Source organism: Neltuma alba, unplaced genomic scaffold (genome assembly GCF_004799145.2).
Source record: "Neltuma alba isolate B1F8T4 unplaced genomic scaffold, ASM479914v2 tig00011299_pilon, whole genome shotgun sequence".
Classification (NCBI taxonomy): Eukaryota; Viridiplantae; Streptophyta; class Magnoliopsida; order Fabales; family Fabaceae; genus Neltuma; species Neltuma alba.
In genome coordinates, this window is record NW_021636008.1 from 233,268 (window position 1) to 251,044 (window position 17,777).

At 37.2% G+C, this 17,777-nt stretch overlaps 1 protein-coding gene across 2 annotated transcripts; it reads left to right on the top strand.

The window, feature by feature from the left end:
* The first annotated feature begins 767 nt into the window (after positions 1 to 767).
* Positions 768 to 6,513, top strand: LOC114711556 (uncharacterized). 2 transcript variants are annotated; one of them, XM_028895960.1, is made up of 15 exons: positions 768 to 1,175; positions 1,263 to 1,419; positions 1,497 to 1,591; positions 1,683 to 1,722; positions 2,515 to 2,568; positions 2,679 to 2,791; positions 2,886 to 2,951; positions 3,038 to 3,180; positions 3,493 to 3,553; positions 3,678 to 3,739; positions 3,821 to 3,925; positions 5,287 to 5,362; positions 5,577 to 5,689; positions 5,841 to 5,900; positions 6,135 to 6,513. In XM_028895960.1, the coding sequence occupies exons 2-15, from the start codon at positions 1,284 to 1,286 to the stop codon at positions 6,238 to 6,240; spliced, it is 1,230 nt and encodes a 409-aa protein (XP_028751793.1). In that variant the 5' UTR covers positions 768 to 1,175; positions 1,263 to 1,283; the 3' UTR covers positions 6,241 to 6,513. The 2 variants fall into 2 exon arrangements, with proteins under 2 accessions (XP_028751793.1, XP_028751792.1); XM_028895959.1 differs by having other exon boundaries at positions 1,540 to 1,591.
* Positions 6,514 to 17,777: the final 11,264 nt, after the last annotated feature.

The window sequence follows — 17,777 nt, forward strand, 5'->3', positions numbered from 1 at the left end:
ATGAGCAAAGGAAGGCCTCAGCGCAGCTCCTGGGGATCATCGCTTCTCCAACATGCCTCAGCTTATTACAAATTGCGTATACGCTGACACGTCGAACTGTTCTAGTTAGTGAGTTTTGTATTCTTCTACTACCAAAAAAAAAGTAATTTAGTAATTTTATTAATTTTCTTAAATTAGTCAATTGAATCTTATATTAAGATTCGTAGGTAGGATAAAAGTTAGTTAGAGATTAGATTTGGTTCTAAATATAAAATGTCAATCCACTTCGTCTCTTTTTTTTTTCTTTAAAATATCCCTATTGACTTAAAGATGACCCACCAAGGAATAATTGTAATAATTTAATGCATATAATGGAAAAAGATAGTTTAAGGAGATCAACACATATTTGTGATAAATAATCAAAATAACTAATTTTTTGAATATCTCTAAATTAATTTTCTAAGCTATTATACTATCTTTGATTCTTAATGAAAGAACTAGTTTGAATTTTAATTTGATTCTAAATATAAAATCTCAATCTATTTTGTTTCTCATATTTTTTTTATTTTTTTCAAAGTAATTTTTATGGTAGTTGTATATATTAAAGATTCTATCAAATGATAGTTTTAGTTAATATATATGATTTGTAAAGAATATTTTTAAAAAAATACATATTTATTACAAGTAACTAACTTAATAAATTTTCTTAATTTTCTCACTATCAAGCGTCAGGGCGGGCATTTAAGCAAGGAGAGCCTGTCTTTCACCTTGCCCTTGGGATGCCCTGGACCGTTGAGGACTGCTTGAGAATATGCGGGTGTGTTACCCGGAAGGTGAGGGATAATACTTCACGTGTGACATGACAGATAATTCTCACGGCACTTGAATTCGCATTCTACGTGCTTCGTGCGCCTTTGTGAAATGCTAATCGCTATGTTGTCATATTGATGATTGGTGATTGATCCGTGTTGATGACTGCAGCATATTATTATTGTGTTGTTCTCGGCATAATCAGATTGTTCACCGGTTTCTTTCTCTCTTGTCGATTGAAATCAGTTGGCTAGTGAGGCTCTGCATATTGAAATTCGGAGGCACATAGAACGAGAGAATGGGAACGAGAACCAATTTCTACAAGAACCCTTCTATCTCTTACAAAAAACAATTCAGTCTTTCCTCCGTTCTTCAGAACCTCAGAGGTCAAGCTTTGCTTGAATTTTTTTGTCTTTAATTATTTTATATTCGTATTAATTCAGAGCTAGGCATTTGGCTTACGCAATTTGCAGCTTACAATATCGCCACCGGTAATGTTCCGGCTGAATCCGAGGAGAAAAAGCCCACCCAGAAACGTCGCCGGAATCCGAACCCACCGCAAACCATTGAAGCTGACTCTGAAGAGAACGACATCTCTTTGTCACATCACGATTACATTGAAAAGAGAAGGCACGTATCGTGATCTTTTGCTTCATTAATCGCTTCGAATTTGATATATAAGTCCACATTCATTGCAATGTTTCCAGTTCATGGTCTACCTGGGGAATTCATTTATTTTGCCTTGAGCAGGAAAGAAGTCGGTTCGTCTCTGCCTTACGAAAAATTGACTGAAGATGTTCTGGTAATTCAGTTACTGGGGCTGGATTAATATGTTTCAAGTTACTCCTCCTCTTCCATCTTCTGTTCTTGATGTTCTGGTTTCTCTGTGGCAGGGGAACCCTAATTCTGCCATAAGCTTGGTGGATTACACTAGTAAGTTTATGAAACATTTTACACCACTGATATAGTGTTGAAAGATGATGGTAGTTATGTTAGTTAGATGCAAAGAGAATGAAACTAGCAATCGGATGTGGCATGTGAATTCCCCAGAATGTGCTGTGCAGTTAAGATAGGCATTGTATATATGTATTATTGAAATGACCATGTGAACCGATGAATTCATTGTTCAGAATTACACTTCTTGTTCATTCAGTTTTGCATCCTCTTCTTCATTGGGTTTAGCTTTCCGCCCTTCTAATTCAGTCTTCCTCAAACTTCAACAGATGCAGTTACTTTGTTGCTTGTATAAATGGAGTACATTGGAAACTTGGAAATGTTATCTTGGATTCGTTGGATTCTTTCAACACTTGACAGCCATTAATTTTTATCCTTCTTTCCTTCAAAATAAAATATACTATTTTAACCAACAAGTTGTTGGTTGAAATGGTAAGTGATCTCACACCGTAAGGAGGAAAACACAAGTTTGGATTCTGGGAAGCACACTTGTTGGAAGGCCTTTAATCTTAATGCTTTCAGCCTAACAGAGATCAAAAGTAGTTTGAGGATATTCTGAATATTACAAAATATATATACACACTATTATATTCCGGTGATGGCATGCATTGTTATATTGTTGTTCTTCTTGTATGTTGATTTGTGCATGATTGGTTAACTGATCTGCCGTGCCTGTCTCTTGGGAAAAATTTAAAGAAATATATTATTTTCTAGAAATTAGCCATGTTTTTTTTTTTTTTTTAACTTTCTATTATCTTCATGGATGCTCAGGTGACGAAAGCCTCCCTTTAGAATGTGAGGAAAAGCAGGATCTTCCGACTTCTGGTTTGTTTCTTGATATGCATGTTTACAAGTTTTCTTTTGACAGCTTATTTTTATTTCTATATTAGTATCATAATGTTCTAATGTCTTGTTTGAATTGGGGCATTAATAAGGCGATGCAAAAGAATTTGATGGAGTCAAAAGCAGAAATGAACAACGATTTCCTCTTCTTGAAGAACCTGTTTGCCTCATATGTGGTAGATATGGAGAGTATATATGCAATGAGGTAAGCTGTGATATTTGTAATCACATTAGCTAACACTTTACATGTTGTGCTTTGTGCAATGACCGGTCATGTTAATATTTACATGCTTTGATAGACAGATGATGACATTTGTAGTATGGAGTGCAAAAAGGAACTCTTGGAAATTCTCCGACTCAATGAGGTGCTTTTATTGTTAGATATCTGTAATAAGAGTTCCACATGTTCTGCTTTCTAAGTTTTCTCATTTTTAATTTATGCTGATCTCAGGGCTCCTGTCATGACCAAGTTCAAGATTTCTCTTCATCCAGACTTGATTATGGTTTAACAGTGCCTGTGTTTGGTGAGAGTACATGGGATTATAACCGGCATCGCTGGTCAAAAACAAGATCAAGCCTCTGTACTTATGAATGGTATGTTTCTACTTCAATCATCCCGTCCTTAGAGTCAAAAAGGGCTCTTCTGGTTGGCCAATTGGCATGGCAGGATAAAACTGATTGACAAGAAGTCTATAATTATCTGCTCATCTGCTCAAATGACTTTTCTGATACAACCCCGATGCTGACCTATCTTTAATACCGTGTAATGCTCTAGGAAATTTAAACATCAATATCCCCATCCTTAGTTACAATGAGAGCTTTTACATTGCTCACATCCATGCAAATAGATATACTTCTTTGCTTCCCTGGATTAGTATATCTTTACAGCAAGTTGTTTTACTGTAGTTGGAAATGCCAAAAACCTGGGCACCTAGCTGAAGACTGTGTAGTGAATACTAGCATCCAGGTTTGTCATGCTATTCAGTCATAGCATTCCACCTGCTCGGCTATTCCATTCCATGAATTTATATATTTGACAACGTAAAAGTCTGCTAAAGTTTCTTCCTTTTCTTTTTTTCCTTTTGACCTAGGCCACTGTAGCAGATAAGAAATCAAGTTCCATTCCTAAGGATCTTCTTGGACTATATAGAAGGTTTGGAACTTTCTTTTTGTATTTTGTGTTGTAAGAGGAGTTCTTACCAATTATAATAGTCTTATTGACTGTTATGTGCAGATGCCACCAAATTAGTAAAACAATATTGTCAGCAAGTTGTAATGCATGCCGTGTCTCATCAAATTTGGCGACATGCCTTGATTGTGATACTGTCATTTGTGATGGGTAAGCTGAACACTTATATACTGATTACGTATTTTGTTTCAGAATTATCCATAGCTATTGTCCGTTAGAATTTCTTCATATCTTTCGATCTTTGCAAGTTTCTTAAAAGGTTTCTAATGTTTTAATTATTGAATGTGATGATTCCTACGCTTATAAGTCCGTATTCTGGAGAATGCATCTTTCTAGTGAGATGTGGAAATGTTTCTGTATACTCTTTTTTATCTTTCAATGCACCATTATGTTGCCATTCGTGAATGATGTAATAAACAATTTTTGCTGTCACACGGTATTCTAGTCTTTAGTAGGAGGTAATTGAAATCCAAGCTGTTTTCTATATGAAATGTTATAAACATAGGCCTGAACATTGATATTTGATGAAATTTTGATTCACGACCCTATTACTGATGTAAGCTAAGATTGCCGCTGCATTTGATGACATGACAAAAGCGTTGATCTTAGCTGTCATTGCTTTTCTTTTCTTTCAAAAAAGAAAAAGAAAAGAAAAGGAAAAAACTCTAATCACATAACATGCAGCTGGATGAAGTTTTATCAAGTACTACTTTGAGAACCGGAGTGCATTTATCTCATGTAGGTAAATTGATTCTTGAAGCAGCTTTAATAGCTAATTAGGTTGTTGATGGTGATAAACTGGGGGGAATAATGGTTTTGTTTTGAAGCTAGACTTTGAGAATACTTGATCCTTTCACCAAAAAAGGATTTGGAGTAAAATTGGAACCCAGTCCCCCCCCCCCCGGGGGGTTGGGGGGCAACCTTTTCTGAGTTAGTAAATGGAGAGCCGACGTCCTGGTTTCATGGGAAGAGAAAAAGAGAAGAGACAGAGGGATCTATTGTCCCTTTTCTGTGATAGCATGGTTGTTTTCATGCTTAATAGGAGGATAACTAGGGCTGTTGATAGATATTTTGTGAGGGGCTTTATGGGGGAAATGGAAGGCGTTTTAGTTTCCAGTCTGTTGAACACTGGTGTTCTGAGAATTTTGTAAATCTTAAAACATCTCTTTGGAAAGCAAATGGCTATCGTGATCTCCTCTTGAAATTAATTCCCTGTAGCATTGAGATAGTTGGAGCAAATATGGCTTGCATCAGAGCAGGTGGGATGCCAAATAGTACTGCACACCCTAGCTCATGGAACTTCAATTCTCCGGTTTACATAGTTTTTCTCACTTTTCTCAGAATCTGCTTCAGTTAGTCATACTTGAGAAAATTACTGTGGGAAGAAAAGTCACGCGGATGCAATCAATTTTCGTTCCCCCAACATCTTTCCAACCTTTTGTGTGTGTGTGTGTGTGTTAGCTAGTTTGTGTCTCAACAATCCAGGTGATTCTGAGATTCCTATTTTCCAGTGCAGGACACTTGGATGAGCATATACGAACACACCCATCTCATCAGCAGTTTTACTCACACAAGCTTAAACGTCTAGTAAGTTTCTCCTTTTTCTTGACCATTCTTTTTGACTAATTCCTGACCTTATATGTGTGTTTACTTTTAACGTGTCATGTAATATGTATGAACTATGGTGTTGTCCATTGAGGTAACGTCAGTTACGAATGCTGTAGAGGCAATTTTTGACTATAATCCTGGTGGGTGGAATACTGTACCAATACATGTTTGTTCAAATCTGTATTCAATGTAGGTAAAATGTTGCAAGTCAACTTGCAAGGTGACTTGCATTAAGGATCTGTTGGTTTGCCACTACTGCTTCAGTAAAGCCTTTGAAAAATTCTACGACATGTATACTGCAACTTGGTATGTGATCTCAACGTCATCATTTTCCAATCCCCATCTTCTACTGAAGCATGCAGTTACACAAAGTTCTCATTGGATGCTTTACCATATTATGCTTGATGAGAACTATCCATGCCCTTTCTTCTGTTGTGTTAATTTCCTGTGAATGCAGGAAAGGAGCTGGTCTTGCAATTATATGGGGTTCTATATGCTGTGAAGACCATTTCGCCTGGTAAAATGTTTTTACAATTCTTGTTGACTATTATATTTTTGTCTTGGCACTCTTTCGTTTTACGTTGAAAATCACTAAAACCACAGTTTTGGCGAAAGCAGCTAACCGGCTGCTTCCGTCAAAACCATGGTTTTAGTGATTTCCTACGTGAAATCAGACGTTCTCTTAGAGCATGTCGAAGTGTCAAATGGTGGGTGGTTTTGGCCTCATCAAATAACTCTTCCTTATGAACAGGCACAGGATGAATTGTTTGAATGCAGACACGGAAGAAAGTGCATACATCATCGGGAAGAATGGACATAAGAGCAAATATACTCAACTTAATGACTTCATTTTTTGATGATTGATACACTATTTTTTTTCTAATTTGTGGTATGAAGTTTCTCATCAGATGTACACAACATCATGGCATGGGGTCGTGCCTGTTGCGTCTTATATTTTAAATGTTTGTGAGGAGGGTAAAAAGATCATATAGTTGGAAGAAGTTGCATGTTTGTTTATAGGTTGTCAAATAATGCGGTTGAGTTCTTCCACTTTTTTCCCCCCCTTTTTTTCGCTAGACACAGGTATCTTTCTATTGGATATATTATTTAAAATGCTGTTGATCACTAAATATAAGTATCTCTCCGGGCAGGGAGTTCTTTCCTATTTAATTGATGGGCCTAGTAGATCAAGTTTTGTTTTGAAGTAATCAAGCATTGCTCTGGCTATCTATTGCTTGGTCTTCAATAACAATTGTTTTTTAATAAACTCTGAATTTCATCGATTCTTAAGAACCATACAAAAATAGAATAATTTCTAGCTTTCTTAGTAATCTCTATCTTGAATAATGTAGAGATATGATATGATATTATGTAAATATTATGTAATTATGATTAGGATATGATATCATATGATATTATCATAATGAGCCATTAATGCAAAGGCTCCTTCCACTTGTATATATATGTGCATATTCTGAGCAATGAAATACAAGAGAATTATTTTCCATATTATTCTGTATTCTACATGGTATCAGAGCGTGAGATTCTTTTTTGGGTGGTAATTTTCGGTTGCTACAGTATCAACATTACCGTGTGAGCTTGTAACCCCCCTTCCCGGCGCTTCCTTTCGTACCACCGCCCTGCCTAACGCCAGCGCGTGGCTCTCACGCGCCTCCTGCAAGTCCACCGGAAATTCACACGCCGATGCATGACGGCGCGTGTGACACCCGTTTCACCGGCGACTTCGACGATCGACGGCGACACTTGATTTCCGGCAAGTTTGTGGTACTTCCTTGGTGTGGGTACGGCGTGGTGCACTGTTCATCAAGTTTTCGGTACTGTTCACTCCGGTGTCCGTACGGTTCATCTTTTTTGTGCAATTCGGTTCTGTTTGCAGCTCCCTGTGTAGCTGTTGGTCTTTTCACTACTTGGGTATTCATTAGGTGATTCAGGTATCATGCTTTGTGTCCCTGTGTGACACTCTTTCGCATTCCTTTTGGTTAATGCACTTCATCTATGGCTGAAATTAAATCTGTCTCGAAGCTTGTCCCAACTGTTACTAAAATTACTGATCATAAGTTGACTTGGGTAAATTATTTGGATTGGAGTAAAACAATTCGTCTCTATCTGCGAAGAATTGAGAAGGAAGACCATCTGACCGATGATCTTCCAACAACTGATTCAAAAAAGGCCTAGTTGAGGGATGATGCACGGCTATTTTTCAAGATCCGTAATTCCATTGACAGTGAGATTATTCCTTCTATTAATCACTGTGAATTGGTTAAGGAACTAATGGATTGTTTAGATTTTTTGTATTCAGGAAAAGGAAATATCTCTCGTGTTTACGAGGTCTGCAAAGCTTTTTATCGTTCTGAGAAACAAAATCGCCCTCTCAAAGCCTACTTTATGGACTTTAAGAGGATGTATGAAGAGCTGAATGTGTTAATGCCGCTTACTGCTGATTTAAAGGTTCAGCATAAGCAACGAGAGCAAATGGCTATTATGAGCTTTCTTACTGGTCTCCCACCTGAGTACGACACAGTTCGCTCTCAAATCTTATTCGGATCTGAGATTTCTGACCTTCAAGATGTGTTTTCCAGAGTAATGAGAGCTGAGAATCTCTTGCCACCAGCTGCTAGTATTCCTACAAGTGCCTTGCTCAGTAAGGGCACCTATGAGACTCGTAGTCCCAGTGATAACCGCGGGGGGCCTACCCGTGGTGGTTCAAAGCAAGGGGGAGCCCCTTTTGACTCCAGTGGGATAGTGTGTTATTACTGCAAAGAACCAGGGCATACAAAACGCACATGTCGAAAACTTCAGAATAAACAGCAACGAAATAACTCTGCCCACGTGGCTACACAAGCCAGTGACACAGTCACGATCTCTGCCGCTGAGTATGCCCAGTTAAAATCTGCTACGCCGTCTGTGAGTGCCACGGCTACAACAGGTAATAATGCTACTGCCCTTGCTTCTTCTTCCTCAAAGTGGATCATAGATTCCGGGGCTACTGATCATATGATAGGTAACCGCCATCTCTTCTCCTCTTATAATGCTTTTGCTAATCCGTCAAGTGTTTCCATCGCTGATGGTTCCCAGTCTCAAGTTCTCGGTTCTGGCACTGTTAATCCCACTCCCTCTATCCGTTTGTCATTTGTGCTAAATGTCCCTAAACTTGCTTTCAATCTCCTATCTCCCAGTAAACTCACCCGTCAACTAAACTGTTGGGTCTCACTTTTTCCTTCTCATTGCTTGATACAGGATCTTTTGACGAGGCGGATTATTGGTAGAGGTTATGAATCTGGCGGGCACTATATATTGGATGATCGGGTGTCTCATGCGGTGGCTTGCGCTAGCAGTCATTCTCCCTTTGAAGTTCATTGTCGATTGGGTCATTTGTCTTTATCTTCTCTCAAGAGAGTTTATCCTCAATTTCAGCATTTGTCGTCTTTAGATTGTGAGTCATGTCAGTTTGCCAAGCATCATCGTCTTCCCTTAGTGTCTTGTGTCAATAAACGGGTTTCATCCCCTTTTGAGTTAGTCCATTCTGATGTTTGGGGTCCTTGTCCTGTAGAGTCCAAAGCAGGGTTTAAATACTTTGTTACATTTGTTGATGATTATTCCCGAACAACTTGGTTATATTTAATGAAACATCGTTCTGAATTGTTTTCCCATTTTTGTGCCTTTTGTGCCAAGATTAAAACTCAATTTAATGTTTTTATTCGCACCTTACGAAGTGATAATGCTAAAGAATATCTCTCTGCTTCGTTCCAATCTTACATGCTTCAAAATGGTATACTTCATCAATCGTCTTGTGTTGATACACCAGCTCAAAATGGTGTTGCCGAAAGGAAACATCGCCACCTACTTGAAGTGACACATGCACTTTTGTTTCAAATGCAGGTTCCTAAACCATTTTGGGCTGACGCGGTCTCCACTGCATGCTTTCTTATTAATCGAATGCCTTCCTCTGTTCTTGATGGTAACTCTCCTTTTTCTACCCTCTTTCCTTCTAAGCCTTTGTTCCCTATTGCTCCTAAGATATTTGGGTGTGTCTGTTTTGTGCGGGATATACGTCCATCTATTTCAAAGTTAGACCCCAAGTCTCTTAAATGTGTCTTTCTTGGATACTCCCGGGTCCAAAAAGGTTATCGTTGTTTCTCACCTACTCTCAGTCGTTATTTAGTATCTGCAGATGTCACCTTTCAAGAGTCCACACCATATTTCTCGTGTTCTTCCCCACCTGCGGAGGAGGATGACATTCTATTGTACTCTGTCACTTCACCATCACCGTCATCGCAAGCACCCGCTCCCGCACCCGTTCAACCATTTGATCATGTGTATGCACGACGGTCAAAGGAGATTACTACCGCCACGCCAGCTTCTATTCCTCCCTTGTCCGCTTCGCCATCAAATCCTGAGTTGAGCACCACTGAACCTCGTTCTGACCCTAATCCTGAGACACCTCCTGTTCCAGACCCGGATGCCTCTCTTGATCTACCCATTGCCCTTCGCAAAGGTAAACATACTTGTGTCCATCCTATTTCATCTTTTGTTTCCTGTGACCACTTGTCTCCTGTGTCCAGTTCCTTTGTTGCCTCCCTAGATACTATCTCTATGCCCAGAACTATTCGTGAAGCCTTGGCCCACTCAGGTTGGCGTGCTGCAATGGAAGAGGAGATGGCGGCCCTTGATCGGGCAAATACATAGACCCCGATCGATTTACCGGCAGGCAAAAAGGCCATTGGATGTAAATGGGTGTTAACTCCGAAAACTAAGGCTGACGGCACACTTGATCGCCTTAAGGCTCGCCTTGTGGCTAAAGGTTATGCACAGACCTATGGCATTGACTATTCTGAAACCTTTTCTCCTGTTGCTAAGCTCTCATCTGTTCGTCTGTTCATCTCTCTGGCTGCTACTTATGATTGGGATTTACATCAGTTAGACATTAAAAATGCCTTCTTGCATGGGGATCTCCATGAAGAGGTCTATATGGAGCAACCACCTGGGTTCGTTGCTCAGGGGGAGTGTGGGAAAGTATGTCGCCTTAAGAGGTCCATGTATGGTTTGAAGCAAAGTCCTCATGCATGGTTTGACCGGTTCAGCACTGTTGTACAGAAATTTGGCATGAGCCAAAGCAAGTGCGATCATTCTGTATTTTATCAGAGAACAGCGGCTGGCATGATTCTCTTGGTGGTATATGTAGATGACATTGTGATTACAGGCAGTAATGGTTCAGGCATCTCGTCCCTCAAGTCCTTTCTTAATTCCCACTTTCAGACGAAGGATCTGGGCTCTCTGACATACTTTCTAGGTATTGAAGTTATGAGAAGCAAGAAGGGCATATTACTGACACAGCGCAAATATGTCCTTGACCTACTAAAGGAAACTGGGAAGTTGGGAGCAGCACCGACTAATTTCCCTATGGTTCACAACCCACTCCTTGACGCTGATGGGAGCATACCGCCTGATGACTCTCTTGATGATGAGAAACGGATGCTTGAGGCTCAAAAGAGCAAACCATTTGAGAATCCTGAGAGGTACAAGAGAATGATTGGCAAGTTAAACTATCTCACTGTAACTCATCGGGATATTACTTATTCAGTTAGTGTACTAAGCCAGTTCATGGCATCCCCGACTGTCAGACAGTGGGAAGCCTTGGAACACGTGTTACATGTAACAACCCTCGTCGTAATTCATGGTAACTAAACATTTTCAAGGCGATAATTACTTCGAAAGGTTAACTATGTTAGGAAAGACAAAATAAATCAAATAGAAATTTACCATAGTCATTAACAATATACATTCATAACAGTGCAGTAGCCACTAATCTAAAGTAGTAAAGATAATTAATGTAATAAGAAGTAATTAATACTTGATTTTTCATGTGTATAACAAATCCCATCATGAATCTCTAAAATCTCAAAAATAACTAAGACCTATCATGAATGGACTATAGCATTTTCGGTCCACCAAAATAACTGCTACCACTGGCCATAACAATCGTAATCAACATAACAGTCACCTATATCCAAAAAGGGCTCCGCCCAATAGTACAAGTCTAGAATGCAGCGGAAGGCTATGATAATGTTAACTAAAACAAAAAGGCCCTAAAGTTTGGCAATATACATCAGTCAAATCATGTATAACAAAATAGAGGCTATACAGAGTGGAAAGGAAAACTCAAGCCTCGGACACCTTCCCCTTGGGACCAACACCTGAACCCTCGCCTGAAAAATGTTAAATAACCACGGGGTGAGTCAAATTGACCCAATAACCACAATTCCAATTCAACAAGTATCCAGGGAGTGATTACAAGATAGCTAAGCGGGCAAAGTACAATTTCAAATAACATATAAGTTAAACATCTTTACAGAAAACAATATATAATAATTCAAAAATAATTTGCATGCACAGAGCTTCATCAACCATCCTTATAACCTCCTTGTAACCTCTGACAGAACCCATGGGCTATACACACATAATAGGATTCGTCTCTTTTACAAGACTGCACCAAGCTCTCCAATAATGAGGTGTAACTCGGCCAAAAGTTACAGAGCTCATATCGGACCATAGGTTCCCTTTCTTTGGAATATGGAAAGGTGTCATGTCCCTTGGGCTGACCCTTGACCCGGCCAAAGGAAGGGTGATACCAAGGGCCCTAAGAATGTTAATGCCAACCACTGGGCGCCAAGTGGCGGCTATACCACGTGGTATAAATAATCAGGCCTCCCACAACTACATTTCAGCACAACCAACACAGCACAATCCAACCATCCAATTCCACACAATTTCATATCCATAAAGTATTCTCAGCTTCAATAATCAAATTTGTTCAACATCAATAAGATATTCATAAGATGAAATAATTCGTGCCCACTTAACTAATAAATTTATCAAAACTTAAATCTTGATATAGATATATAAATTACTTTTCATATAGAAACCACCATAACACATATTGAGAACATTTATAATATCAACACATGCTTATAATCACATCAACAAGCATACAAGGTAAATTAGAAAGTGGTTACCTCAAGTTCTTGACACAAGAACTAAGAGTAGGAGGATTCAAACCCAAGAGCCCAAACCAAGCTCACTCTACAATAATAAATTGATAAACATATATTAATATAAAAGGCTAATTAATATAGCATTAGAATAGTTTATTAACAAAATCCCCATAATTGGCTTGCTTAAAAAAAATATCTTTAAAAAAAATAATAATTCATCTATTCCTCTAAGTGACAATTCCTAATACTTCCCAACTCTATTTCTCTCCTTCACATCATTAATAAGAATATTTCCTTCAAATCATCCAAAAATCTCCAAAAAGTGTTTACTTTAACTCTTAGAAAAATAATCATGTACCATCTATGCCTCCAATTATTATTAAAATCCTATCCCCTTCTTCCGTTAATCATTTCTCATTCATTAGAATCAATAACTTATAATATTTTCCTCAATTTACTCCAAACACCCAACTTCCACTACTTAAAGTCTCTCCAAGAATCATTAACATTACTATTTCAACAACAATCCTCAAGGTTTAAGCATTGGATCCTCAATATAACCTCAAATGAACTCAACTAAGAGATAAATTTCGAAATTAATATCATCATTAACACTAATCACCATTTCCCAACCAAACACTAACTTATATTGTCTCAAATCAACCATCCAACTAAAATCTAAGTCATAAGACTCTTATTCTAACCACATAAGCTCTATTAATATCCTAATACTAAATTAGAAGCCTTAAAAATTAAAAATCTAACAAGCCCTAAAAATATTCATTCTGCCATAACTTAGAAAATAAAAGAATAAGCTAAATAATAAAATTTTAGGATGAAGATGACTTACATAGATATCTTATATGTACCCAAGTAGAACCCTTCCTTTCTCACACACTCAAACCACCTCTCACACCCACTCACTGTCGCGGCGCTGCGAGGACGCGGACCAGAGGAAAACAGCAAAACGGAAAGGGGAGGGGGAGAAGCATCTGAAAGTGGGGGTACACGTGACCCCCACTTGAAATGAAATTATTTTATTTTATTTTTTTTTAAATTAAAAGAGGGCCACGGCCCAACAGGGGCTTACACCCCCTTCCTCCCGCTGGCAGTGGGTGGCCCACGTGCCACCCACTTGCCTTTTATTATATATATATATAGGTATATTTTTAATATATATATTTTTTTATAAAAATAATAATAATAATTTTTTTTTAATTTTTTTTATATATGATTTATATGCATATCACAGAAATTATGATTTACAATTTATTCAATAAGCTTTAATATTAAATATTATGAATTAATCTCACCCATATACCCTAAATCCTATAATAAGATAAATAAATAAAAAATGGAATGTTACATTACATTATTTGAAGGGATGTCCAGGTCGTGGGATATTATACAAAAATCATGGTCATACAGACATTGAGTGCTTCTGTGATGCGGATCATGGTGGATCAAAGGCCACGAGACGGTCTACTACAGGATACTGTGTCTTTGTGGGCGGGAATCTGGTATCCTGGAAAAGCAAGAAACAAAATGTGGTGTCCCGATCGAGCGCAGAGGCAGAATACCGGGCTATGGCACAGTCTGTATGTGAGATAATCTGGATATATCAGTTACTAACGAAGGTTGGCCTCAAAACTACTTTGCCAGCAAAGTTGTGGTGTGACAATAAGGCTACCCTACATATAGCCTCTAATTTTGTGTTCCATGAACGTACCAAACATATTGAGATTGATTGTCACTTTATCAGAGACAAGCTTAAAGAGAACTTCATCTCTACTGGATATGTGCGCTCTAGTGATCAATTAGGGGATCTTTTGACTAAGGCTCTAAATGGGACTCGTGTTGACTATCTGTGTAACAAGTTGGGCATGATTAACATCTATGCTCCAACTTGAGGGGGAGTGTAGAGATATGATATGATATTATGTAAATATTATGTAATTATGATTAGGATATGATATGATATGATATTATCATAATGAGCCATTAATGCAAAGGCTCCTCCCACTTGTATATATATGTGCATATTCTGAGCAATGAAATACAAGAGAATTATTTTCCATATTATTCTGTATTCTACAAATAAAAACTAATTATTAATCTCCATCTTGAATAAAAACTAATTATTACTCTCCATCTTGAATAAAAACCAAGGTTCGTCAAGGATAGTGTTTGGTAACCCGAAAAGCACTTGCATAAAGCGCTTTCAAACAAATCAAAACTGTGTTTTAATAAATTAACTTTTGCTTTATGCTTTAATTCAGCTTTTATAAAAGCTAACTTAAATCCCAAGGCGCACTTGGATGCCATTAGGCTAAGGGGGTGTTTGGCTTTTTTGCCAAACCATGGTTTGGCAAAAAATTTGCCAAACACCCCTTTTTTTTTTAAAACCAAGGTTTCTAGCAAAACCTTGGTTTGGGACAAGCACGCGGGGGTAGCTTCTGAGGAGTAACAAATAGTCGTTGGAGTAATTATTACTCCTATCAGTAGCTCCCACTCAACGAAGGCCTCTTCTCTCATTTCTCTTCTCCCATTCTGTCACCCCTTCTGAAGATTTCTCTTGTCTTGTGCTGTCGCCTCTTCTCCCATTCGTGCTGTGCTGTCGGTGAGTCGCCAGAATCATCCAACGACTCAATCATCCCATAGGGTGCTTTGAAGACAGGGCTGGAGAGAATGGCACTCAGCGCGACTTAGCAAAACATACCATGGCAGTCTAATCGGACGGCATCGTATTAGAGTGGATAAAAGCGATACCACCAAGGGCAGCCATGGCGACGGCCATGTGAGCTTCGGAGACGGTGTCCATCGGAGAAGCAACACGGGGGATATTTAGAGGCACATTATGACTGACTCTGGTAGCAAGCTGAATGGCATCAGTAGGGAAGTCAATGTAGTGAGGGAGGAAAATGACGTCGTCATAAGTGTAGGAGTAACCTTGGCAGAATAGCTTCTCGGCAGTGAAGCCGTCGTCAAACGGAGGCGGTGTGTAGTCCATTATCGTTGCCAGTAGTATGCTGTGAGGGTTCAACGAAGGAGACAGAGTGACTTTGTTTTTTGTTGTTTATCAAATAGAGCGACTTCACTGCAAGAAATCAGAAGAAACAGACAAGCACAAAGTGCGACAAAGCTATAAAGATAGGAAAGATGAATAGAAGGGGATAAGGAAGGAAGTAGGGAAAGCTCGAAGCTTGGGAGTACTTTAATAAATAATAATATTTTTATTGGCAAAATAATATTCATGTTTAAACTCTTTAATAAATAATAATATTTTTTATTAGCAAAATAAATCATTTTCCTAAAAATATTGTAATTATTTTATAAATATATATACACATTAATTATTTATTATTCATATTATTTATGTCTTATTTATTATGTTACTAAAATATATATTATTAAAAAAATTATTACTTCAAATAAACATATATTATGAAATATATTTTATATGTAATTATCATTTAAATTTATGTCCTTTTTAGTAATTTTTACATATAAAAAAGCACTTCTAACAACAACTATCCAAACACTCTTACTTTATCAGAATCACTTTTTCAGAAAATCTATTCTTTCAAAATCTATTCTTCCCATAATCTATTCTCCAGAAGGTATTCTCCAAATCATAGTTTGGGCTTATCCAAACACCCCCTAAGAAGCCTTTGACTTAAGTTAGCTTTTATAAAGAATGCTTGTCCTACCTTATGTTTCGAGGGTCATAGTTTGTTCTATTTTATGTTTTGGCGAGTTGGGTTGTATGAAGTTACTTGTTTGCATCTAAAGCCAAAGAAATATAAATCCAGGCTTCATCAATTGTAAAAATCAGAACAGAATCCTTTATCAATAATATTTAATGTGCTTCTATGAATTCTCTCAGAGCTTTTCTTCCTCCTAAAAATTTGAGTCTATAGTATCTTACTTTTGTTTTTAAAAGATTCCAACATGATTTACACTTGTCTCCCTCAGAGGATCCTATATGTCAGAAAGAATTTAATCAAGATCTATTGAAGTAATCTTCTTTATATAGGTGATTAGAAGTATTAGTTCTAATATTAAAAGATTGAGGTCCTAAGATGGTTTGATTATATGAGTTGTTAATAAGGCTTTACTTAATAAAATTCTTTGGTATCGGAACTCAGTCTCTATGACATATTAGAGGAATTTAAATCCTTTATATGAAAAAATATTATGGAAAATTTATCTATGATGTATTTAAAAAGAAAAAAAAAACAAGATGAGCAGATAAGGATACATATAGCCAGCTTTTCTTAGCAATGAGATTATAGCATACCTTTCCAATGATGAAATTTTTTTCATTTTTTTATTAAAACATCATTATGACTTTCAAAAAATTTTAAAAAATTATTATTGATAGATTAACACAAATATAAATTATTAGAATAAGACAATAACATACTTAAAATAATTAAATTCATTTTGTAATGTTAAAAAGATGAATAAATAAATTTTTATCCAAATATTTCAATAAAAACATCATATAGTTTTAATAAAAAGTCCTTAAAGATAGCAATGTATTTCATTCCGATCAAATATTTTTATCAACCGAATATATATAAAGAAAAATGATTATTCCATAAATTTCTTTTTCTTCTCTTTTTTTTCGCCAACACTCCATAGATTTCTGCTCAATTATTGATTTGGTCCTTGTGGTTTTGTTCATTATTTATTAAATCCCTTACTTTCATAAACATATAAAAGTAGTTTTTATGGTTTTAAAATGGTGCAAGGAAAAGGACATGAAACAAATAACGTTGTTTTATCAGCATGTACAAGTTTTAAAGTGAGTATTATTTTTTTCTGAGAAAAATGTTTACATTTTTCCCGCATCATTTTCGGACTAATTATATAATTAATAATTAAAAATATTAGGAACAAAAAATTTTTTTTCCTCATATATAAAATAAGATCTTTATTTTTACCATGACTTTTTGGCCATCCAAGAGCGAGCAGGGAATACACGACTCGAGAAATTGTTGAAGGCAAGAGCAAGAGAAGCAGATCGATATATCGGACTAGGCTATATCGGTATTATCTGGCAGCAGTGATCACAATCTTCTTCAAGCTAATCCCTATCCGCGTCTCTCAGGTACTTCATTGGTTAGGTTCGATTATTTCTCACGCAAATTCTGGAAGTAGGTTTCTCCCTTCTTATCTGTCTTGGGTACGACTTTTGAATCAATTATAGCTAGATTGATATTATTTCTCTGAGGATACGGGAACTGTAATTTCTGAAATTGAATATGATTGATTCATCTTTATATTTTTGCTTAATACCTTCGATGAATTTTGCCTGTGGCTTCCGAATTTCAACTTTCCCTTCTTCCGTCTAAGGTACGCGTTTTTATGTGCAG